At 41.2% G+C, this 24,293-nt stretch overlaps 1 protein-coding gene across 21 annotated transcripts in view; it reads right to left on the bottom strand.

Annotated features, from left to right (window-relative positions):
* The window catches only part of RBFOX2 (RNA binding fox-1 homolog 2), a 293,244-nt gene that overhangs the window by 181,198 nt on the left and 87,753 nt on the right, over positions 1–24,293 (bottom strand). For 19 of the 21 annotated variants that reach the window (XR_011464154.1, XR_011464155.1, XM_070370177.1 and 16 more), the window contains exon 2: positions 20,645–20,695. The exons of the other annotated variants lie outside the window; for them this stretch is intronic. Coding sequence is in view for 17 of the 19 variants with exons in the window: in XM_070370177.1 (XP_070226278.1) it covers positions 20,645–20,695 (51 nt within the window). In the remaining 2 variants the exon portion in view is untranslated. The remainder of the gene's footprint in view (positions 1–20,644; positions 20,696–24,293) is intronic. 21 annotated transcript variants of the gene reach the window in all.

Below are 24,293 nucleotides of genomic sequence, written 5' to 3'. Positions count from 1 at the left end.
CTGAGCCTTCAGGGGGTGAGTTACCTGGAGGCAGTCACTGAGCCTTCAGGGGGTGAGTTACCTGGAGGCAGTCACTGAGCCTTCAGGGGGTGAGTTACCTGGAGGCAGTCACTGAGCCTTCAGGGGGTGCGGTTACCTGGAAAATGAAGATGCACGTCCTAGCAAAGTGCTGGTACCTGGCCTTCAGCAGGCTCCATGTGCTTATTCTTTGGCAGTGGTCCTCAGCTTGAATGTACATCAGAATCACCTGAAGAGCATGCGGAGCCACATGGCTGGGCCCTGACTCCAGAGTTTCTGATGCAATGGGTCTGGGGGGAGGAGGATATCACGAATTTGTGTAAGTTCCCAGGTGACACTGACGCTGCTGGTCTGGAACCATGCTTTGACGACCACTGGTCTAGCCAACAATATACTACACAGATATTACATGCTCTTTCAGAGAAACATTTCCAGAATATGTGCTCACTGGAAACTGAATTATATAAGAGCCTAATACCACAGATTCACCCAAAAGCCCAGACTTTACAACAGAGGATCATTCACCAAGACAGTGAGGAAACTGGGTTTCCACTATAGGTGAAAGCAAATAACAATTACCAGGACTGCATTTAGGTGGGAGACAATGTCTGCAAATGTGGACAGGATCAAGCAATACACAAGAAACAGACGCGGTGTGGATCCCCTGCTCGCTGACCTGTGCCTATGTGGGGAGGAGGGCCGTGTTCAGGGTGGCACAGAGCGCTTGCTTTGCTCTGGGCGCCCTCTGTTGACAAAAATCGACATAGCCACTAGTTCCACTGCCCCCTCCCTTTTCTCCTCCCATCCCAGGAGAGCCAAGAGTCCTAAGTGTGACTCAGACTCGAGGAAAGGTTTCCACTTAGGAAACTGTCCTAAACCCACACGAAATCAGGACAGGCCTTTCCTTCCTCCAGCTTTCCTAGTCCCCTTCTCTCTGTGTCTGCCCCTCATCTCCAGATGGGTTCACAACTATGGCAGCATGGCAGTCATCTTAATGGCATGTGGAATTTATATCCCAATTGTTGGGCTGGCATTAGCACTGGGAATAAAGTCCTGTTGTAAACAGTCTTTAATACTCTGTGAGGCCCGGTTGGTAATTTTGAAAATATACTAACTGGTGAAGTCCTTAAGAGTTTCTATAGATGAAAATTGTTCAACAGCACCTAGACAACTAAAAGTAGAATGAGAGAATATTAGAGCCGGCAAAGACCTCTAATACTATGATCTCCAATCTCCTCACTTTTATGAGGAAACTGAAGGGCCCCAAAGATAAAGTGACATATAAAGTCACAAAACTAGTGACAGACTCCTCCTGACTCATCATCTTTCCACTATACTATTCTGGTTTTATTCAGAAACCTTGTTCATTCATTAGTCATTACCAAGACAAGTATAACTGCATTTTAATCACTTCATGGAGGGTAAAGAAACTAATGAATATGTAATGATTCCGTTCCACCGTTTTATAAAAAGTAAGCCTTTCCTAGTATCAATATTTTTTTTTGGCTGCACCATGTGGCTTGTAGGATTTTAGCCCCTCAACTAGGGATTGAACCTAGGTCCTTGACAGTGAAATTGCAGAGTCCTAACTACTGACTGCCAGGGAATTCCCTATTGATACTTCTTTAATAGCAATCACTTTAATTCACAGGATCAAACGCTGCACTGATTACCAACAAGCGATGTCTAAACTGGGCATTGCCAAATTTTGGGCCATGGACCAAATCTAGCCTGTGCAACCCACATACAGTCCATGAGATAAGATGGTTTTTACATTTTTAATGATTGAAAAAAAAACCAAGAACATAATATTTCGTGATGTATGAAAATCATATGAAATTGAAAGGCTGCAAATGCTGTGCCCACAAAACAAGTTCTATTAAAACACAGCCATGCTTAGTGGTTTCCACGCTGTCTGTGGCTGCTCCTGTGCTCAGCAGGAGAGGTGATTAGCTGCAACAGAGACTCTGTGCCCCAAAGCCTAGAATAGTTACTCTCTGATCCCTCACAGAAAATGTTTGCCTTTCCCTCATAGCTCAGCTGGTAAAGAATCCGCCTGCAATGCAGGAGACCCTGGTTCAAACCCTGGGTCAGGAAGATACACTGGAGAAGGGATAGGCTACCCACTCCAGCATTCTTGGGCTTCCCTTGTGGCTCAGCTGGTAAAGAATCTGCCCGCAGTGTGGGAGACCTGGGTTCAATCCCTGGGTTGGAAAAATCCCCTGGAGAAGGGAAAGGCTACCCACTCCAGTATTCTGGCCTGGAGAATTCCATGGACTATATATAGTCCATGGGGTCAGAAAGAGCTGGACACGACTGACTGAGTGACTTTCATTTTCATTCAAGTTCCCAGATGGTGCTAGTGTTAAAGAACTCTCCTGCCAATGCAGGAGACAGAGGAGATGCAGGTTTGATCCCTAGGTTGGATCAAAGAAGATCCCCTAGAGAAGGGCATGGCAACCTACTCCAATATTCTTGCCTGGAGAATCCCATAGACAGAGGAGCCTAGCGGACTATAGTCCATAGGGTCTCAAAGAGTCAGACAGGACTGAAGCAACGTAGCACACATCCTTATTCCAAACTATTGATAAACGTGATGTGTCAGCCTTTGGTCAAGTACAAAGTTCTGGGTAGTAAGTCCTATGGAGGCCCAGGCTCTCTGGGAACCTCCCAGGTTTAGCAGGAGGCCCTCACAGGGTGAGTGCTGACCTATGCTGCCCTTCGACCTGATCTGTCCTCCGCAGAAGTCGAGAGCACTGTGCTAGGCTTGGCCTATTTTTTAATTGATATTTATCAGCAATCCTATGAAAAGAGCACTGCACATGAGAGGCGTACCCAATTTACAAATGAAGAACCAAACCTAAGCAAGGTTAATTATCACGCCCAATTTGATCCAAATCTATCTGGCACCAAAGTTCTTTGCTCCTTCCCTAGGGGCTTTCAACTGTGTTCTGGTCAGCTGAGGGGCCTCATGGGCAGAGAAAGTCCAGAGGTGGGGCCCCAGGCCTTTCCCATCTTTTCTACTAGGACCGACCCACTTACATTTTTTATATTGTATCCATATAATTTGTCTCAAAAAGAAAATTTTCTGCTACAAAATTTAGCCTGAAGATTAGTGTTCCTCTTCAAAACAAAAGCCAATTTCATTATCACTTATTATTACCACCTTCAACAAATCTCTCACAAAACTGGAAATCTCAATTTCCTCATCTGCCAGTCACGATTAGCGCCCTGCCTCCCTGCATGCAGACCAAACTGGTTGAGTGGGGTCTCACTGCTCCCAAGATCAAACGAGACTAGATATGAAGCCATGTGTAAATGAGAGGACTACAGAAACTTAACACAGAATTTTCATCCCCTCCCTAAAGGGCAAGGAGGGGAGCAAGTTGGGAAATAACATTTGCTACTGACCAAAGAAAAATCAAACACGCACGTAAAATGTACACAAAATAAATGTTCAAATAAGAGTAAATAAAAAAAGACATGTGCATGGTGGAAATATCATCAACTCTGAAATCCAACACATTTAAAGTGCAGCTTCCCTAGTTAACAGCTCCATAGCCATGGGCAATGGCTTAAACCTCTTTGACTCAGGGTTTTCTCACCTGCAAATGAGATGAAATAAAATAATACTTGTTCAGTGCTTTATACAGGAACTGGCACCTAATGAGTCAGTGTTTGGTACAGGTTAGCTCTCTTTTCATGGGGACCTGTCATTTATTACTAAAACCCACCTGCCAGAATTAACGAGTGGGTTCCCTGTAAAAAAGTAATGGAATTAAGGCGCTAGAGTATCTGTAGCTGAGATGATTCTATGAGCCACGTGACAGTACAAAGCTTGTGTGAGCACAGGCTGAAGGCACTCTAAAGGAACAATGAAAGGTACTAATAACAGGAGATACACAGACCATCCCCTGTTGAAAAGTTCTTCTAATTCAATAAGGGTATTTATTGAGTGTTTTAAGAGCCTTCTATGGCTCCATAAAACGACAAATTTACATTGAACATCCACTTCACCAAACCCATTAAACTTGTAAGAGGCACTCTCTTGCTGAAGATTAGATATCTAGCTTCTTAAGTATTAATTTTTCATACTGCTTTGGCAAAGCAAAGGCAACAAACCTAGTTAAAAGTCTGAACGAAGTTTTTTTTTTTCCTTTGTCCACAGGAAAAATATCACAACAGAGTAGTCTCTGTATTTCAAGAAGGCTGAGATGACTTTACTTTTTAATTTGTCCATTTACCAAATTCTTACTGAGCACTTACTCTGTAAAAGGATTCAGGAATACCAAGAAGTACTGAGAGGATAGGGTCCTTGTCCTCACAGGATTGTGTGAGTCATCCAACTTGTTTACCATCACACAACAGGCAGTAGTAAAGTGCTGTTACAAAGTAGGCAAAATGTGCCTCAGGGGTTCAGTGGGCATTTATTAAGAGTCTATAGGGAAATAATTGCACTAGGCAAGACTTCATGGAGCGGGGAACATCTGAAGTGGGATTTAAAGAATGAAGTGTATTTAAACAGAGAGAATACAATAAAGAAAAAACTTAGAATTAGAACCCATATTTGATTTCAAAGCTACATTATCCTACCCCATTATGTGCCTAAAACACAAAATACCCTACACGAAACAAAAGGAAAAAGACGAGGGCCAGATCATGGAAGGCCTAGAGTAACCACTAAAGTGTCTTCAGCAGATAAAAGCTAAGCAGAATATGAGCCCCAGTGAAATCAGAGTTGTCCCTTTAAATGCATGATTACACAGAACTTGCTGAAATTATTTTTTGGTTGCACCAAATTTTGTAACACAAGACTTTAAGTCATCTGTTGCATTCCCCTACCTCTCTAAGTCAACCCTAAATCAGCTCAGTATAATGGTATACAGCTAATGCCACTAAGAAAATAAAAATATTTGACCTATAACTGAAACGCACAACTATACTGTCCAACTACAACGCCTTTGGCCTTATCTTATATTTGACTAGTTGGTTTCATTCTAAATCATTGTTCACAGTTGTCTGTTGAAGAACAACAGGTTGAGGAGATACAGCAAGCTTCTTAAAAGTAACTTACCAAACGTAACCAGGGCTGGTTGAAGGAAGACCACCTGCTGCCAGTGGTACTAACTACCAGAGCAAGACAATCCTACTAACTACTTGGCCACCCTAAGCAATCCTAGACCAGTGCATTTCCTCATACTGAAAACTGCTAATAAAGGAAATTCTATGATTTTCCTTTTATAAACAGTCCCAGTGATTAATAATCTTTAGTCATATAATTCTTTTTGATGGCCATGTTAGATCTTGCATCATAATACACATCAACTGTATACACAGTATTAGGTCAGTCTACTACAAAGTCAAGCAGTGAAATTATGATCAACCTGTTTGCAAAATACATACTAAGCATTTGGTTCAAGAATGCATACAAACTGTTCTAACAGCCTGAAATCACAGCAACCCCAAACTGAATGAAAGGAGGCAAAGTAGGGAAAGAAATCAAACACCGGCATAAAAGACTGGATATGCCAAGAAACCAGGTACAGAAGAGGGGTAAGGAGGAAAGACAACCACACTTTTCATTCTTTGGACTCAAGCCATTCCCTCATCTATCCACAGAGCCACAGCAACCCTGTAGATTCAGAGGGGAGAAGCTAAGGGACAAAAACTGCCACTGTTTCCACAATAAAGCATGACACTCCCGAGTACCACAAATGCAAACCCATCACAGCCAAACAGCCCTGAAAGGAAAAGAGGGAAGTTGAGCCCAGAGATGAGAAGAGTTTTTCTACATTCCAAGGAAAGCTAAAGGTAGAGGTTAGTAAACAACACCAACTAATACGACACTTTTTACCTAAGAAGTTTTTTAAAAATTTAACCTTTACAATCACCTTACAGACGTAGACACTTACCCACACTTTCACAGATGAGAAAACTGAGTCTTAGACAAGTTAAATAATTTGCTCACAATCTTCACAGTATTTCCCAAACTTCCTTGATCTGAACCTCATGGAAATGTTCATACAGATATGTTAAAATGAGTTCAAATGATTAGTGGAAATTAGGAAAGATTTCATAAAGCACGTTAAATTGTGGCCAGAGATCCTAAAGGATACATAGGACTCTGCTGGGAAAAAGGGGTACATTTCAAGCAAAGGGCACTAGGAAGAAATCAATGTTCAGGAGAGAGAATTGAAGGACTGAAAGAAGACACACAGATCAGAAGAAATACGTGGGTAGGATAACAAGGAGCAAGGTGGTTGCACACAGGCTTCCGTGTCTGCTCAATTTGAACCATTTTCTGTTCAAGACATAAAGTCTCAAAAATGATTCCCTCTTTCTATTTATGTTGCCAAGACCCATAATGAGTGAGGTAAATAAACTTACACAGATTTCATTTCCCTCATATTGACATATTTTTTCTTGGAAATATGGTAAAGCTATGTTCCTGCACTAGAAATTTCAAATCAATACATGTAATTCATTTCACATGGTGAATAACTAAGACTCAAAAAGAAAATGAAAAATATACTTAAATCAGAGACTGTGAGAACTAATCATTTCCTTATAAGGCGTCCTTAAGGCCTCTTTCCCATAAAACAGACAAGAAAAATGATTTACTGACCCTATTATATGTCAAGAAACTTACATACGCTATCTCAAATCCTACAACAACCTTTCACAGTAGTTACTATTCCTATTTTACAGAAACTGAGACTCAGAGAAAGCTCAAGAAAAAACTTGCCCAAGGTCATCTAGCCTGCAATGGCACAGCTGATATTTAAACCAAAAGTCAGGGATATGGGTATGTGTGTGTGGGCGGGGGGGGTATGTGGGTATGTGTGTGGGGTATGTGGGGGGGGCACTGTGTGTGTGTGTGTGTGTCTACAGAGGAATTTCTATGAAATAAGTTTACACAGAAGCTACAGTGTCTTGGTTGGGGGTTGGGGGTAGCCAATGAACCTGGCTGATCCCTTACCATATCACATCCTTTCAGACATGCAGAAAGTAGCATAATTTCTCTTGACTAAGGATCTGGAGAAGGCTGTCTCAGCCAAACACAAAGCCACTATAAATCTGCCAATCTTTTTGGAGCAATTACCAGGCCTGAAAAGAGGTAATCAAATGCCTGTTTTCATAGGATGGTTATGCAGAGTTTATTTAAACTTAGCACATAAGAATCAGATTTATTGGGGGAAGAAGATTTGTCTTGCAAAATTGTATAACTGAGAAAAAATATTTCCAAATTGTAAATATGACAAAGAACTCGTATCCAGAGTATATAAAGAACTCTTACAATTCAACAGTAGGAGGACAAACAAACCAAATATTTGTATAACCAAATAAAACTAAATAAATGGGCAAAAGACTTGAACAGACAGCTCAACAAAGAAGATACATGAATAGCTAATAAGCACATGAAAACGTACTCTACATTTTTAATCATCAGGGAAATGCAAATTAAAACCACAATGAAATACCAATATATACTCAGTATAATCAAAGAGATGGATAAAACCACCCCACTTTGGAAAACAGTTTGGCAGTCTCTTAAAGTTAAGCATAATACTTTTTATAATTTCTTCGATCATATTACTGCATTGAAATTTTTATAAGGTTCAGTCAAATATTTAGAAATATTTTATTTTCCTTTCAAATTGGATTTAACCCTTTAATTGTCTAGCTATTATTTTGATTTGTAATAGAAAGATAATGAGTTACTTGAGTAGTTTTTAAAAATAACTTCCATTAGAATTGTTCGGTGACCACCCCCTGCAAAAAAACTAAGCATAACTTTACCACAAAAGCCAGCTATACCACTCCTAGAAGTCTGCCCAAGAGAAATGAAAACATACATCCATACAAAGACTTGTGAGTATTCATAACAGCATTATGTACTCATAAAAACCAAACTGGAAATAAGCCAAGTATCTGTCAACTGGTAAATGGATTAACAAAATATGTACACCCACTCAACAGAATACTATTCAGCAATGAAAAGTAATGGTATGATGATACATATGACGACAGGGATGAATCTCAAAAACACTATGATAAATGAAAGAAGTCATACAAAAAACATTACATACATATCATATGATTGTATATATATGAAATGTCCAGAAAAGGTAATTTTATAGAGTCAGAAAACAAGTAGATGGTGTCTGGGGCTTGGGTGGAAGTAGGGATTGACTGCAAACAAATTTAGGGGGATAATGAAAATATTCTAAAACTGGACTGTGGCGATGGTAATATAAATCTATAAATTTGCCTATAAATTTAATAAAAATCCTTGAATAAGTACACTTACATTGAGCAAAGTTCATATATTATGTCTCAATAGTGCTTTTCTGGCCTGGAGAATTCCATGGACTGTGTAAGTCCACAGAGTCACAAAGAGCTGGACACGACTGAGCAACTCTGTTTTGAAATTCCCTCATAGGTCAGTTGGTAAAGAATCCACCTGCAATGCAGGAGACCCTGGTTCAATTCCTGGGTCGGGAAGATCCACTGGAGAAGGGATAGGCTACCCACTCCAGTATTCTGGGGCTTCCCTTGTGGCTCAGCTGATAAAGAATTTTCCGCAATGTGGGAGATCTGGGTTCAATCCCTGGGTTGGGAAGATCCCCCGGAAAAGGGAAAGGCTACCCACTCCAGTATTCTGGCCTGGAGAATGCCATGGACTGTATAGTCCATGGAGTTGCAAAGAGTCGGACATAACTGAGCGATCTTCACTTTCACTTCACGCTTTTTAAAAAGTAATTACTAAACATACATATGTATTTTCTATACATATATACGTATGTATTAAATAACTCCAGGGGAAACAAAAAAGTATATAAGAAAGGGAATGTAATCATGATCTCTTACGGTTCAGCTATATTCACTCATAATAATGTATGTATTATGTAAACATAAATGAATAATGAACACTGATTTAGCAAAAAATAAAAAGGCTTTGTTAGAAGGAAGGCTTTGTCTATAAAACTGCTAATTTCTCACCTCCAATAGTAAGTAGGAAGCCAAAGGATAGAGCTTCAAACTGATAAATCAAGAAATATCAAAACAAGCATGTGATTTAGGTGCATGGTTGTAAGTAACAAGAAATAAAATGGTCTTTCCTAGGAGAGAGAGATGTTTATGAACTTTCTACAGGATGGAATAATCTAAAAGGCAATATTAAGTCTGAAGCCAATGAATGGTTTGAAGCTGCAGCCTTTACCAGCCCTTCATCCACTAGAGGGTGTAAGGCAACGCACACAAGGACCTGAGCCACTGACGGGTGACCCGTGTCTGATTCTGAAGAGAAGCAACATTTGAATAAATTTTGCATGAGGCTGAAAGCAGGGTTCTAGGTAACCTACCAGGAAGAAAAGAAAGCGATTGCATACTTTTTGTAATTTAAGAGCAAAGTAGAAGTATTTTTAGTTTAAAAAAAAGGTGGGGCAGTACAATAATTACCCTTGATTGTGAGATAAAAGAGAGGTATGAAGGAGGAAGGAATAGTCGGGCAACTTGGGATGGACATGCACACACTGCTGTATTTAAAATGGATAACCAACAAGGACCTACTGTATAGCACAGGAACTCTGTTCAATGTTACATGGCAGCCTGGATGATAGAGGAATTTGGGGAAGAACGGAAACAAGTATACGAATGGCGGAGTCCCTTCACTGTTCATCTGAAACTATCACAACATAGTTAACTGGTGCTGCTGCTGCTGCTAAGGCTACACTTAAATATAAAAATTTTTTTAAAGAAATTAAAAGTTTTTTTTAAAAAGAAAGAGATATGAAACATTTTATTTCTGAATCTGTCATTTTAATCCAGTTTCCAACTGAGAAATGGCAGTGGGGTAAAATTTCTCATTCAACAACTAAGTGCTAGCTGGAACTGATACTAAACACAGCAAATGAAAACGCTGTTGTCTAGATAGTTCTAATGTTGCCTTTTTGTGTGTGGAGGCGGGGGCGAGTGGGGGACTCTAAGTATTCATTCTTTACAGCAACCACAATGTAGTTTTGAAAAATGTAAAGCAGATCATGTTATTCTCTGCTTAAAATCTTTCAAAAGCTTCACATTAAACTGAGAATATTTTTCATTTATTCATTCAACAAATACTTATTGATCTCCTCCTACATGCCTAGCTCTGCTCTAAGCAATGTCACAACTTGCACAGAACTTATATTTTGGTGGAAGAGATAGACAATAAAGTATGCACGCTAGATAATTTAAGATAATGAGAGAGAGTGTATATGTGGATAACTTTAGACTGGTGTGGGCTGGGAAGGCTTCTCTGAGAAGTAAATTTTGTCCCTGTGACCTGAATGAGAAGGGGAAGATCTGGGTCAAAAGCACTGCAGATCTGACAGTGATTCCACAGCTGAAGCTGAAATCAAGCTCCCAAAGTTAAAAAATGGAAAGAATGGCCAATGCAGCTGAAGCTGACAGTAAGTAAGAGAGGGGCAGGAGATGAATTACAGAGGTAGGCAATGAGCTCACAAAAACATACTCCTAAATCCATACAGTGAGATACTATTCCATTAAAAATAGAAAGTACTGATACACTCTACAACATGGATGAACGCTCAAAACATTACACCAAGTGAAAGAAGCCAGTCACTAAAGCCAGTGAGTGAAGTCACTCAGTCGTGTCCGACTCTTTGCGACCCCATGGATGGTAGCCTGCACCAGGCTCCTCTGTCCATGGGACTTTCTAGGCAAGAGTACTGGAGTGGGTTGCCATTTCCTTCTCCAGGGAATCTTCCTGACCCAGGGATCGAACCCAGGTCTCCCACATTGTAGACAGACACTTTACCATCTAAGCCAAGACCAGATACTGTACGATTATGCTTTCATTAAATGTCCAGAATAGGCAAATACACATAGACAGAAAGCAGCTCAATGGCGCATGTGTGCAAAGGATGGAAAAGTGACAGCTAAAGGCTATGTATGAGGTTTCTCTAGGGTGGCATTTTAAGAACAACAATTACTCGAATCTTATTTTTCAAAACTGCAAACTGCAATCCATTAGTGAGTTCAGGAAATCAATTCTGGTCAATTAATTGTTAGTCACAATCAACAGTTTTGTTTTTTTTTAATGGAACAGAATAGAAAATACCACAGAGAATCACGATGGTGTGATCACTCATCTAGAGCCAGATATCCTGGAATGTGAAGGCAAGTGGGCTTTAGAAAGCATCACTACGAACAAAGCTAGTGGAGGTGATAGAATTCCAGTTGAGCTATTTCAAATCCTGAAAGATGAGGCTGTGAAAGTGCTGCACTCAATATGCCAGCACATTTGGAAAACTCAGCAGTGGCCACAGGACTGGAAAAGGTCAGTTTTCATTCCAATCCCAAAGAAAGGCAACGCCAAAGAATGCTCAAACTACCGCACAACTGCATTCATTTCACACACTAGTAAAGTAATGCTCAAAATTCTCCAAGCCAGGATTCAGCAATACGTGAACCGTGAACTTCCAGATGTTCAAGCTGGTTTTAGAAAAGGCAGAGGAACCCGAGATCAAATTGCCAACATCTGCTGGATCATCGAAAAAGCAAGAGAGTTCCAGAAGAACATCTATTTCTGCTTTCTTGACTATGCCAAAACCCTTGACTGTGTGGATCACAAGAAACTGTGGAAAATTCTGAAAGAGATGGGAATACCAGACCACCTGACCTGCCTCTTGAGAAACCTATATGCGGGTCAGGAAGCAACAGTTAGAACTGGACATGGAACAACAGACTGGTTCCAAATAGGAAAAGGAGTACGTCAAGGCTGTATATTGTCACCCTGCTTATTTAACTTCTATGCAGAGTACATCATGAGAAACGCTGGGCTGGAAGAAGCACAAGCTGGAATCAAGATTGCTGGGAGAAATATCACTAACCTCAGATATGCAGATGACACCACCCTTATGGCAGAAAGTGAAGAGGAACTAAAAAGCCTCTTGATGAAAGTGAAAGAGGAGAGGGGGAAAGTTGGCTTAAAACTCAACATTCAGAAAACTAAGATCATGGCATCTGGTCCCACCACTTCATGGCAAACAGATGGGGAAACAGTGGAGACAGTGTCAGACTTTATTTTTGGGGGCTCCAAAATCTCTGCAGATAGTGATTGCAGCCATGAAATTAAAAGACGCTTACTCCTTGGAAGGAAAGTTATGACCAACCTAGATAGCATATTCAAAAGCAGAGACATTACTTTGCCAACAAAGGTCCATCTAATCAAGGCTATGGTTTTTCCAGTGGTCATGTATAGATGTGAGAGTTGGACTGAAAAGAAAGCTGAGTGCCAAAGAATTGATGCTTTTGAACTGTGGTGCTGGAGAAGACTCTTGAGAGTCCCTCGTACTGCAAGGAGATCCAACCAGTCCATTCTAAAGGAGATCAGTCCTGGGTGTTCATTGGAAGGACTGATGCTGAAGCTGAAACTCCAGTACTTTGGCCACCTCATGCAAAGAGTTGACTCATTGGAAAAGACCCTGATGCTGGGAGGGATTGGGGGCAGGAGGAGAAGGGGACGACAGAGGATGAGATGGCTGGATGGCATCACCGACTCAATGGACCTGAGTCTGAGTGAACTCCGGGAGTTGGTGATGGACAGGGAGGCCTGGCATGCCGTGATTCACGGGGTTGCAAAGAGTCGGACACGACTGAGAGACTGAACTGAACTGAAGAACACAGTATGGATAAGAAATTTTGGTAAGACTAATTTAACTCTTATGTTTGTGTATATGCATGTGTGAGTGTACTGGGTCATGATGTAAAAGCTATCGTTTACTAGAAACTGCCGTCTTTTTTAAGCTTGAAAGCGCTGAGCTTGTAAGACCTTGAACACCCTTACTATGTCCTCCATTCCAAATCACCCCAAGGAAAGAAAAACAGCCATCATTTCTTTGCCACCAAAACAAATGAGTATGACAGAAAACTCACTTGCTATTGCCCATGGCTCCCAATGAAAATAAGCCCTAAAACTTCATTTGCGAAAAACTGGACAAAAGTAAAGTTCATTCCGGGGATTAAAAAAAAAAGTTAACTGGTGAGAAAAGGGGACATTAAAAATCCCTAAGAAGAAAGAAAATACTTTGGGGATAAAAATCTCTTAGATAAATTTATAATCTTCCCTCTAAATTAAAAGTAAGACTGCTACTCCAAATTTAAATCCCTAATTATCTCAGTCACATCTGTCATCTTCTTTGAAATTCCCATTTTGTCAGAATCACTTTATCATGTCCATATAACAGCTCTTGGACAGATTTTTAGAAAACTGAAGGAAAAAACTCTTTAAGGAGCCACTGACTAGCACTTAAAAAATCAGAGTCTAACACTGTGCCATTGCTTTTCTTTGTATTAAAAATCCAAAATTATAACAGGAAGTTTTATTTCATTCCTCATGGGCATGTTCTTCTTGACACTCCCAGGAAAGCAGTGTTCTCTAATGTAAACAGCAAATCACAATCATAGGCCATAGTGTAGCCAGCAAGCAAAAGTAAGTAAATTCATAAAATAAAAAAAGATAAACTGTAGACCATAAGTTATTTTAACAAACAAAATAGGAAGAAAACTTGACAGAAATAAGCTATGCAAGGAACTTCCAGTTCATATGAAGACTTTCCGTGCTGTTACATTCTCCAAAGATTCCGTAATATCTTATCTTGCCACAGGAGGATGAGAACATCCCCATTTAAAGAGGAGAGAACACTGACAGAAGAGTACAAGAGGAAACTACAAGACTCGGAGGCTGAAAATCCAGGGCTCCAGTCTAATTGTGCCACTAACTATGTGACAAGGTGAAATTCATTTAAAAATCTCTGCTTTGAGGGACAGGGTGGGTAGGGAGGTGGGGGAGGGGGGTTTCAGGATGGGGGAACACATGTATACCTGTGGCTGATTCATGTTGGGAAAGTATGGAAAAAACCATCAAAATATTGTAAATTATCCTCCAACTAAAATAATTAATTAAAAAAAAAGTCTTTTCCTAGTAAGTCCAATGCTAGGGGCTTTGTCAAAAAAAACAACAACTCTACTTTGGTTTTCTTAGCTACAAAGTAGGGATAATAAAGCCTGAGCTTCCTAGCAGAGCTGTTGTGAAGATCAAAGCTGAACATACTGACACATGGAAGCACACGCTGTAAACTGCAAAATAATTGACTAACATTCCAGTTCCTTAGCTGATTCAACACCTGAAACCCAACCAAGAGTGTGCTCTCATCTCCAATGTGAATGGCAATGCTTCATGCCCACAGGTCAAGTGTGGGCAATGCACCAAGCCATAATCCCAAACTTTATCACCCCAGTTAAGGGGTGTTCAGTTGCTTAGTCATGTCCAATTCTCTGCGACCCCAGGGACTGTAGCCTGCCAGGCTGCTATGGCCATGGGCTTCTCCAGGAGACAATACTGGAGTGGGCTGCCATGCCCTCCTCCAGGGACCGGTTAAGGGGATACTCTCTGTATTTCTTCAATCATAGCTAGGATGACCATACATCCCATTCATCAAGATCTGCCTCAGACTATTTCAACACTAGCATCCCTTTACTCTCTCAAAACTGCCCCAACTTGAATGATAAACTATATACAGTCACCCTAATTACAGCAGATATACGTTGTAGCACCAAGAGGTGACAGGCAAGGTCTAGGTTTAGGACTACCACTGTAGTTCCTGCTGCTCCTGCTGCTAAAATCACTTCAGTCGTATCCAACTCTGTGCAACCCCATAGATGGCAGCCCACCAGGCTCCCGAGTCCCCGGGATTCTCCAGGCAAGAACACTGGAGTGGGTTGCCATTTCCTTCTCCAATGCATGAAAGTGAAGTCGCTCAATCGTGTCCGACTCTTCATGACTCCATGGACTGCAGCCCACCAGGCTCCTCCATCCATTGGATTTTCCAGGCAAGTGCACTGGAGTGGGGTGCCATTGCCATCCCCGACTGTAGTTCCTAGTTCCTAAGGGCCTCTGAAAACCATTCCAAAAAAATAAAAACATTAGCGGAAACAATTAGTTTCTATGCAGAACCAAGGCCCCTTCTAATCAGTCTGCTGTTCCCAGGTCCCTTCTGAATAAAATCTCTGGTGCTAATGCACACAAATATTCTCTCATTCAGAGAACATTACAAACCCACAAAGTATTCCAGCCTTAATCAACACTTAGGAACTCTATCATAAGCACGTGCATATACACATAAATCACAGAGCTAGGAATCTAAACCATAACACTGTGTCATCAACCTAAAATTCTGCGTGGCGTGAGATAAAACATTCAGCCTTTCTGAGCAGGTTTTCACTTCTGCTAATCTGGAACATGTCTGTCGCCTCCACTTCCATGGAGGGACCACATCAGCAAGCACTGTGATGTGCTCGGAGTGCTTTGTAAAAGCAATGGAGTGCCATCCTTGAAAGCCTATTAACTGACTGGGAAAGAACGCTGAGCTGAAATTGCATAAAAAAGCAAAACCTCTATGAGGTGACAGGTGGATTTTTCTCCCCTCCTTTCCTTCTCACATTTTTGATTCCATGTGTTATCAGGGGTGTGTGTAACAGGGTGAAAAGGGTCACCGTAACGGTGAAATGCTGGCCCACTTAGTGCTAAGGAACTTTGTTGTTATAATTCTTAACCACGGTCATGGACTCAAAGATTTATAGTTCAGTGTTAAGGGATCTATGAAGCCCCCAAATGATAAATAAATAAAGTCAGTGAGCAGAAATACTGCACATGACCACATTTTTCTTTGTTAAGTCAATAATGGCCAGTATAGAGGAAAGGACACTCAAAAACAGAGGACACATTTCAGTGCTAGTTCAGCTACAAACTTGTATTGTTACTGTGGATAAGTCACTTTAATCTCTGTGTGCCTGTTTCCTTATCTTTCCAAAGGAAATACTTGCCTTATCCATTCAAGAGGTGGTGGTGAGGATAAGAGGAGAAAATACTGATGAAAGCCCCACTCTGCAAGAGTCAAAAGATTGTCATTTTTATCTCTTTTAAAATCACCATTAGATGCTGAGAGGAATTCTGTCTGGAGATGGTTCCTATTTACTTAGAAAGGAAATGCAAAAAAATAAGGAAAAACAAATAAAGATTCACTAATTAAAGTTCACCTTCACCTCCACTCTCTGGTCTCTGGATGTGCTGAGCCAAAGCACTCTGGCGAGGTGTAAAGACCACAAGTTCAGTTTCTGCCCAGCTCAGGCTGCTCAGTGACCAGTGTTTCACACTGATAAATGCCTCCCAAATCTCACAGCACAAAGTGAGAGTTCACAAGGTTAGGCGCATTAATTAGCAGGATTCATTTGGATTCTGTATTCATCAAATGCAACAAGCAGCCATTCAATATTTGCCTGTTTGCACTACACTAAGGTCTCTAATTCAAAGATCCAGACAGAAAAACAAAATAAAACCCAAGAAATTAAACTAAAATAAACCGGCACCATCAGAATGTGCCTCAAAGTAAATTAAGCAGCCTTAAACCACAGCAAAAGGGTCTGCATAGGCCCACAGCAGACAGTATGCGTAATAAACATGCAGGCTACAGAAGCGGGTCCCGCTGCAAAATAAAGGAAAAGTAAAGTGGTTCTAAGCAGAGACTACTTTTTGTGCTTTAACAAATTCCTCTTAATTCCTTCTGCTTAATTCCTTATTGATCTGTAATCCCCACAGGAAGACACATTATGTGGAACCTTTTCAGATTCTTTTAAACTTTGTGAGTCTGTTCCCCACACTTAACTTCAATTAGTTTTACCTTCCTATATCTAAAATAAGCCTATATCCAAAATAAGCAACATTTTATAAGCAAATATTTGAGTTAGTATACAAAAGTAGATTCAGAGACTGACCACGATTCCTTATGTTTTCAAGGTCCTAGGTGGAAAGTACAGGGTGAAATAGAAAATGTCACTCATTTCAAAGCAGCCCAGAGGATTGTAGTTTTTTATTTTGGCTGCAAAAATCACCTGGAGGAATTTCTAAATACCTGAATGGTTAAGCCCAATCTTAGCCCCACTCAATCAGAATCTCTGGGACCTAGATCTCCAAGCAATGGTACTTTTTCCGTTATATGGCCAGGATACAGAACTGCTATCAAAGGACATGAATTTCACAGCTTATAGAAGCTCTACGGCAAATCTAAACCAGAAAGAAAACAGGAAGACCTTCTACATCATCTTTAAGTCTGGGGTAAATGACCATCTCTTTCACCAAAAGCTCCCATAGGAACGACCTTCAGTGCCAATAGAGATCCCACTGGGAGATGAACACAGAGAGGAACAGCACTTTCTCTTCCCGCCTTTTCGCCATACCCTACCTGGACCAGTCTGATGCCAACTCAACACCAGAAACGCAAGAACTGAGCCAATACTTCCAAATCTGGAAGGCACGCAAATAGTGAATGTTGATTATGGCGCCATCCTGGTGTTTAAGCTCAGCTTCAGGGGTTTTGATGAGATTTAATTAAGCTCTAGGAAGGGGAACTAGGTCAACCCCTTGGTCTAGCATTCTGATAATGCACATCCCTTAATGAGCATTACTGGACAAGTCTAATAATAGTGACTTTTCTGGACAACCCTAACACAAGAGAAGACTCTACACATCGACACCACCAGATGGTCGACACCGAAATCACATTGATTACATTCTTTGCAGCCAAAGATGAAGAAGTTCTATATAGTCAGCAAAAACAAGACCGGGAACAGACTGTGGCTCAGATCATGAGCTCCTTACTGCCAAATAAGATTGAAAATTCAGACTGAAATTGAAGAATGTGGAGAAAACCATTAGACCCTTCAGGTATGACCTAAATCAAATCCCTTATGACTATACAGCGGAAGGGAGAAATAGATTTGAGGGACTAGATCTGATAGACAGAGTGCCTGATGAACTATGGATGGAGGTTCGTGACACAGTACAGGAGTCAGGAATCAAGACCATCCCCAAGAAAAAGAAATGCAAAAAAGGAAAATGGCTGTCTGAGAAGGCCTTACAAATAGGTGAAAAGAAGGAAAGTGAAAAGCAAAGGAGAAAGGAAAGCTATACCCATTTGAACGCGGAGTTCCAAAGAACAGCAAGGAGATAAGAAAGCCTTTATCAGTGATCAATGCAAAGAAATAGAGGAAAACAACAGAATGGGAAAGACTAGAGATCTCTTCAAGAAAATTAGAGATATCAAGGGAACATTTCAGGCAAAGATGGGCTCGATAAAGGACAGAAATGGTATAGACCTAACAGAAGCAGAAGATATTAAGAAGAGATGGCAAGAATACACAGAAGAACTGTACAAAAAAGATCTTCACGACCAAGATAATCACGATGGTGTGATCACTCACCTAGAGCCAGACATCCTGGACTGTGAAGTCCAGTGGGCCTTAGAAAGCATCACTACGAACAAAGCTAGTGGAGTTGATGGAATTCCAGTTGAGCTATTCCAAATCCTGAAAGATGACGTTGTGAAAGTGCTGCACTTAATATGCCAGCAAATTTGGAAAACTCATCAGTGGACACAGGACTGCAAAAGGTCAGTTTTTATTCCAATCCCAAAGAAAGGCAATGCCAAAGAATGCTCAAACTACCACACAATTGCATTCATCTCACATGCTAGTAAAGTAATGCTCAAAATTCTCCAAGCCAGGCTTCAGCAATACATGAACCGTGAACTTCCAGATGTTCGAGCTGGTTTTAGAAAAGGCAGAGGAACCAGAGATCAAATTGCCAACATCCACTGGATCACTGAAAAAGCAAGTGAGTTCCAGAAAAACATTTCTGCTTTATTGACTATGCCAAAGCCTTTGTGTGGATCACAAGAAACTTAAAATTTCTGAAAGAGATGGGAATACCAGACCACCTGACCTGCCTCTTAAGAAACCTGGATGCAGGTCAGGAAGCAACAGTTAGAACTGGACATGGAACAACAGACTGGTTCCAAATAGGAAAAGAAATATGTCAAGGCTGTATATTGTCACCCTGCTTATTTAACTTATACGCAGAGTACATCATGAGAAACGCTGGGCTGGAAGAAGCACAAGCTGGAATCAAGATTACCAGGAGAACTATCCATAATCTCAGATATGCAGATGACACCACCCTTATGGCAGAAAGTGAAGAAGAACTAAAAAGCCTCTTGATGAAAGTGAAAGTGGAAAGTGAAAAAGTTGGCTTAAAGCTCAACATTCAGAAAACAAAGATCACGGCATCTGGTCCCATCACTTCATGGCAAATAGATGGGGAAACAGTGGAAACAGTGGCTGACTTCATTTTTTGGGGCTCCCAAATCACTGCAGATGGTGACTGCAGCCATGAAATTAAAAGACGCTTACTCCTTGGAAGGAAAGTTATGACCAACCTAGACAGCGTATTAAGAAGCAGAGACATCACTTTATCCACAAAGGTCCATCTAGTCAAGGTTATGGTTTTTCCAGTGGTCATGTGAGAGCTGGACTATAAAGAAGGCTGAGCGCCGAAGAATTGATGCTTTTGAACTGTGGTGTTGGAGAAGACTCTTGAGAGTCCCTTGGACAGCAAGGAGATCCAACCAGTCCATCCTAAAGGAGATCAGTCCTGGGTGTTCATTGGAAGGACTGATGCTGAAGCTGAAACTCCAATACCTTGGCAACCCGATGTGAAGAGCTGACTCACTGGAAAAGACCCTGATGCTGGGAAAGATTGAGGGCAGGAGGAGAAGGGGAAGACAGAGGATGAGATGGTTGGATGGCATCACCGACTTGATGGACATGGGTTTGCGTGGACTCCGGGAGTTGGTGATGACAGGGAGGCCTGGCGTGTTGCGGTTCATGGGTTTGCACAGAGTTGGACACGACTGAGTGACTGAACTGAACTGATAAGGAATAGTGGATAGGCATTCAAAGATATAAACGATGGCTAGAAATACAGAGATATTTCTAGGAGCTACCCTTTTAAATCTGAAGAGTATCAATATCTCCAAACAGCAGGAGGTAAATTCCAGAGGCAAGGTGTCTTATATCATTTCTCTGAGGCAGGCTAACCTGTTCTACCCTAACTCTGTCAGCCTCACCAGATCCGAAAAGCACACAAATAGGGAAGGCGTTCTACACCCTTCCCTAAACCTTTCTGAGGATGTCTTGGCAGGAGACAGTTTCGCTCTAACCCACAAATGGGGCCTGGGCTTTGTCCAATCATCCTCCCTAATCTAACAAAGAAAGGCAGCAGAAACTTCCCTGATTAAAACCATAAGGCTGAATTCCCCCAGGGACAAGAATGGAATTTTCTTGTTGCTGATTACCACAGGGACTCCAAAAATCTGTGAGGCAGGGGCTAAGTGGTTGGGAATAAACAGACAAGTCCAACACAAAATTATGAGACATCAAGAAAACCAGGTTAAAAAAATTATCATGTAGCTTGTAAAAGAAAAAACAAAAGCAATCACAACTGTGCTTGAGTGACTTTCCCCCTATAATATCCACAATTTCAATAATGTGATTACAATACCTTTAAGGTTAAGAAATATGTTTTATATATTGCTAATGTAAATTCATTGCTGAAACTAACCAAATCACTCTCCAAAATAAATAATTCCAGGAAATGCTCTCTATCATGTAGCACTCTTAGATAAAAGACACACACACCACATCTGAGTTATAAACAACTTATACCAACCTGGCTGTCCCGTGTTGGGAATCCATGATAACCTGGGGTCAGAGGCTCGTTCTGAGACAAAGAAAAGAAAAGAAAACCATAAGACAAAAGACAGTGTTAAGAATCATCCAAAATGATCAGACATAAATTCCTGCAGTAGTTCCTAAGGTGTTCCACTGCTCTACTCCACTCTACCTATGAACATCTCTGAGTTCAGCATGCTATGCTATGCTAAGTCACTTCAGTTGTGTCTGACTCTGTGTGACCCCATAGACAGCAGCCCACCAGGCTTCCCCGTCCCTGGGATTCTCCAGGCAAGAACACTGGAGTGGGTTGCCATTTCCTTCTCCAATGCATGAAAGTGAAAAGACAAAGTGAAGTCGCTCAGTCGTGTCTGACTCTTAGCGACCCCAAGGACTGCAGCCTACCAGGCTCCTCCGTCCATGGGATTTTCCAGGCAAGAGTACTGGAGTGGGGTGCCATTGCCTTCTCCGGAGTTCAGCATGCAGGATAGCAAAAAAAAAAAAAAAACAAAAACATGAAAAACAGTATTTTCTTAGGAGCACTATCCATAAAGCACTGTGTTCCTCCTCATCCAGCTAAATGTTTGCTTCTTAGAGCCTCTCCAACAGAGCAGTCCAGGGATTTGGGGCAGATCAACTCTTAACTTCACACTATGGGACTCCAGCATGTCTGGCCCCTAAACTCTAAAAGCCAGTAGCACTCCCGAACACTGGACAACGAAAAACCTTCACATATTTCCAAAAGTACCATCATTGGGAAGGGGACAGCATCACCCCTACTAAGAACTGCCTCTTGACCTGGACAAATTTTGTCCCTTCCCTCTATCACTCTGCCTTCCTTCAATTTTGCCCCTGTTCCAGACTTCCTCTACCATCCTACATCCTATGGACTCAAGTGACTCCTAATACGTATATGTGTTAAATTTATTAGGTTATTTGCACAATTTACTTTCCATATTATTTATAATTAAATTCATTTTTTTTTAAAGGTGTATCATACTGAGTAGGTCTTCCCAGGTGGCACCGGTGGTATAGAACTCGCCTGCCAATGCAGGAGACATCAGACACATGGGTTCAGTCCCTCAGCCAGGAAGACCCCTCGAGGAGGGAATGGCGACCCACTCCAGCATTCTTGCCTGGAGAATCCCATGGACAGAGGAGCCTGGCGGACTACAGTCCGTGGGATTGTGCAGAGTTGTACACAAATGAAGTGACTTAGCATGCACACATCCACATCATACTGAGTGTCTCATCTTCACATTAACCATTAAATCAAGATCCTTGAGGCCTAGAATGGTAACCAATAGAAGCTATGCAAACCCTAATTAAGTATAAGGTCATACCATATGAGCACTCACTCATGGCTTACTTGACTCATTCAGTCATTCAGTTTACATACACTGAATATCTTATATTTTGCAAGAACTGTTTAGATGACTGACAGAGTAAGAAAGATGAATAAAACAAGGCCCTTGCCTCCAAGGGAACTTTAGAATGGGAGAAGACACACATGCACATAAAGATGTAAATGAGAAAATAGTGTTTCTGTAGTTTTTTCAAGGTGCTCAATACAGCTACCTCAAAGATATTCATCCTCTTCAATTCATTTGTATTTCCACTCCTACTAGCAGACGGTAAGTTAAGAATTTTCACTGATAGGACCTTCTTTTATGACAAGATAGTGAACCTTCCATCTAATGGTACATCTGCTTTGATTTTATCTACATCTTTGATCATCAAAAGTACACACTCCTTTCAAAAACATGAAAGCGCAAGGTGTCAACTTAAGCTCCCTGCATAGACCCCATGTCTTGTTCATCATGATTTCCCCACAGTCAAGCACAGTGTCTAACACATGCTAGACATTCAAAAGAATGTGTAAATAAATAAACAAGGTTCAATAATCAGAAATTATTAGGAATCGTTGGAGCATAGAAAAAGCAAGAAAATTCCAAAAAAACCCACATCTGCTTCACTAACTATGCTAAAGGCTCTGACTGTGTGGAACACAACAAAGTGTGGAAAATTCTTGTAAGAGATGGGAATACCAGACCACCTTACCTGCCTCCGGAGAAATGTGTATGCAGGTCAGGAAGCAACAGCTACAACCGGACATAGCACAACAAACTGGTTCAAAACTGGGAAAGGAGTATGTCAAGGCTGTAAACTGACACTCTGCTAATTTAACTTATATGCAGAGTACATCATGTGAAATGAAGGGCTGGATGAAGCACAAGCTGGAATCAAGATTGCCAGAAGTATCAATAACCTCAGATATGCAGATGACACCACCCTTAGGGCAGAGAGAGAAGCGGAACTAAAGAGCCTCTTGATGAAGGTGAAAGGGGAGAGTGAAAAAGCTGGCTTAAACCTCAACATTCAAAAAACAAAGATCATGGCATCCGGTCCCATCACTTCATGGCAAATAGAGAGGGAAACAGTGACAGACATTATTTTCTTGGGCTCCAAAATCACTGCAGATAGTGACTGCAGCCACAAAATTAAAAGACGCTTGCTCCTTGGAAGAAAAGCTATGACAAACCTGGACAGCGTATTAAAAAGCAGAGACATTGCTTTGCCCACGAAGGTCCGTATAGTCAAAAGCTATGGTTTTTCCAGTAGCCATGTATGAATGTGAGAGTTGGACCATAAAGAAAGCTAAATGCCAAAGAACTGATGCTTTTGAGCCATGGTGCTGGAGAAGACTCTTGATGGCATCACCAGCTCAATGGAAGAGTTTGAATAAGCTCCGGGAGTTGGTGATGGACAGGGAAGCCTGGCGTGCTGCAGTCAATGGGGTCACAAAGAGTCAGACACAACTGAGTGACTGAACTGAACTGGACTTCAAGGAGATCAAACCAGTCAATCCTAAAGGAAATCAATCCTGAATATTCATTAGAAAGACTGATGCTGAAGCTGAAACTCCAATACTTTGGCCACCTGATGCGAAGAGCTGACTCATTAGAAAAGACCCTGATGCTGGGAAAGATTGAAGGCAGGAGGAGAAGGGGATGACAGAGGATGAGATGGTTGGATGGCACCACTGACTCGATGGACATGAGTTTGAGCAAGCTCCAGGAGGTGGTGAAGAACAGGGAACCCTGGCATGCTGCAGTCCATGGGGATCATAAAGAGTTGGACACAACTGAGCGACTGAACAAATTAAGCATTCAGTTGCTGACTCACAGACAATTCAAGTTCTCTTTTTTTTATTCCTAAGTCTCTATTTTGGACATTTATAAATTGTCTTCCCAAAGACAGTACACCAAAGATAATTGCCTTTAAAAATGATAGGTGCCAAAAAAAAAAAACAACTGATAGGTACCAAAACAATCATGAGAAAGAACAAAGTTGAAGGGCTCACATTACAAAGCTACAGTAATCAAAACAGTGTAATACTTTTAGGAACAGACAGACAGACCAACGAGGTACAACTACGAGTCCAGACATAAACCCTTGCAGTTATGATCAACTGAGTTTTAAAAAGTGTGCCAAGAAAAACAATGGAAGAAAGAATAACCTTTTCAACAAATGGCACTGGAACACCTGGATATCTCATGTTGAAGAATAAAGCTGGAACTCTGTCTTATGCCATATACAAAATTAACTCAAGACAGATCATAGACCTGAAATCATACAACACTTAA

Source organism: Bos mutus, chromosome 5 (assembly GCF_027580195.1).
Source record: "Bos mutus isolate GX-2022 chromosome 5, NWIPB_WYAK_1.1, whole genome shotgun sequence".
Taxonomy (NCBI): Eukaryota; Metazoa; Chordata; class Mammalia; order Artiodactyla; family Bovidae; genus Bos; species Bos mutus.
This window is presented reverse-complemented; position numbering and strand designations above follow the sequence as displayed.